This window comes from Myotis davidii, unplaced genomic scaffold (genome assembly GCF_000327345.1).
Source record: "Myotis davidii unplaced genomic scaffold, ASM32734v1 scaffold651, whole genome shotgun sequence".
NCBI classification, from domain to species: Eukaryota; Metazoa; Chordata; class Mammalia; order Chiroptera; family Vespertilionidae; genus Myotis; species Myotis davidii.
The window spans coordinates 1,738,916-1,739,964 of record NW_006283994.1 but is presented as its reverse complement, the minus strand read 5'-3'; the positions used below and the strand labels follow the sequence as shown (position 1 = coordinate 1,739,964).

Sequence of the window (1,049 nt, the reverse complement as noted above, 5' to 3'; positions counted from 1 at the left end):
GCTTTGGGGTTTGGCTGGGGGTGGTGCCCCCCGAGGCCTTGAGGTGGACAGGACGGAGCTCCCCCTCCCCGAGTCTGCCAAGCCCCGGACCCTGCTAACCCCCGAACCCAGAGTCGGGTGGGGCAGGGCAGGGAGAAGGAGTGGGCCACCTGTCACAGCGGGCACGCGAGTGGCCACGGGGGTGTCTGTGACTCAGCCTGTATCTCTGCCTCCACCACCACCACCACCACCACCACTGCCCGGCCAGACCTGGACGAGTGCCGGGTGCGGAGCCTGTGCCAGCACGCCTGCCGGAACACGGAGGGCAGCTACCAGTGCCTCTGCCCCTCGGGCTACCGCCTCCTCCCCAGTGGGAAGAACTGCCAGGGTGAGCTGCTGCCCAGACGCCGAGGGGCCGGGCTTCGTGGGCAGGGGCGTCCTCACACCGCCCACTCCAGCTCCTTCTCCGCCACCTCGTGATCTGAGGGAGGGGCAGGTGACAAGCCCACAGCCGGGCTGGGCCCCGCACGCCATGCGGAGCTGAGCTTGCATCGCTGGCTCTCAAAGCCCTGGGGGTCGGCCGCGGCTCTGCTGTGTGTCCCTGGGCAGCTCACTTCCCCTCTCTGAGCCGCAGCCTCCTGGTGAGTGGGGCTGACACAGGCCTCCGCTCAGTGCCCGGATGAGACCAGGCAGGTGGGCTCAGAGCCAGTGCTCACAGCAGGGCGGCTGCTGCACTCAGGGTCAGGGAAGCCCTCCAGCCCCCAAGTCGGTGCATGTCCCCTGCCACTCGGGCGGGGCCGGCCATGCTGCACCCCTGCCAGGCTGTGGGGGGCCTGCTTGCCCGCCTGTCGCTGTCCTTCCCTCTCTGTCATGGGGTCAGGGACTGTCCTCTGAGAAGGGTGGGACAGCCACCGGCACAGACAAAGATCGGGCACTCTGCCCATGGACAGTGGGCACTCCGGGTCTGAGGGCAGCCTCCTCTCTCCCAGGCTCAGAGGTTCCCAGGGTGCCCAATGCCCTGGGCAGATGGGGGTGCCAGGGGCCTGTGGGCTGGGCTGTCTCGGGTCAGG

At 69.2% G+C, this 1,049-nt stretch overlaps 1 protein-coding gene across 1 annotated transcript in view; it reads left to right on the top strand.

Moving 5' to 3' along the window:
* LOC102759242 (hemicentin-2-like) overlaps positions 1-1,049 on the top strand; it is a 2,058-nt gene that overhangs the window by 415 nt on the left and 594 nt on the right. Inside the window, exon 2 of the mRNA XM_006754194.1 lies at positions 248-367. Within this exon, the coding sequence (XP_006754257.1) occupies positions 248-367 (120 nt within the window). The remainder of the gene's footprint in view (positions 1-247; positions 368-1,049) is intronic.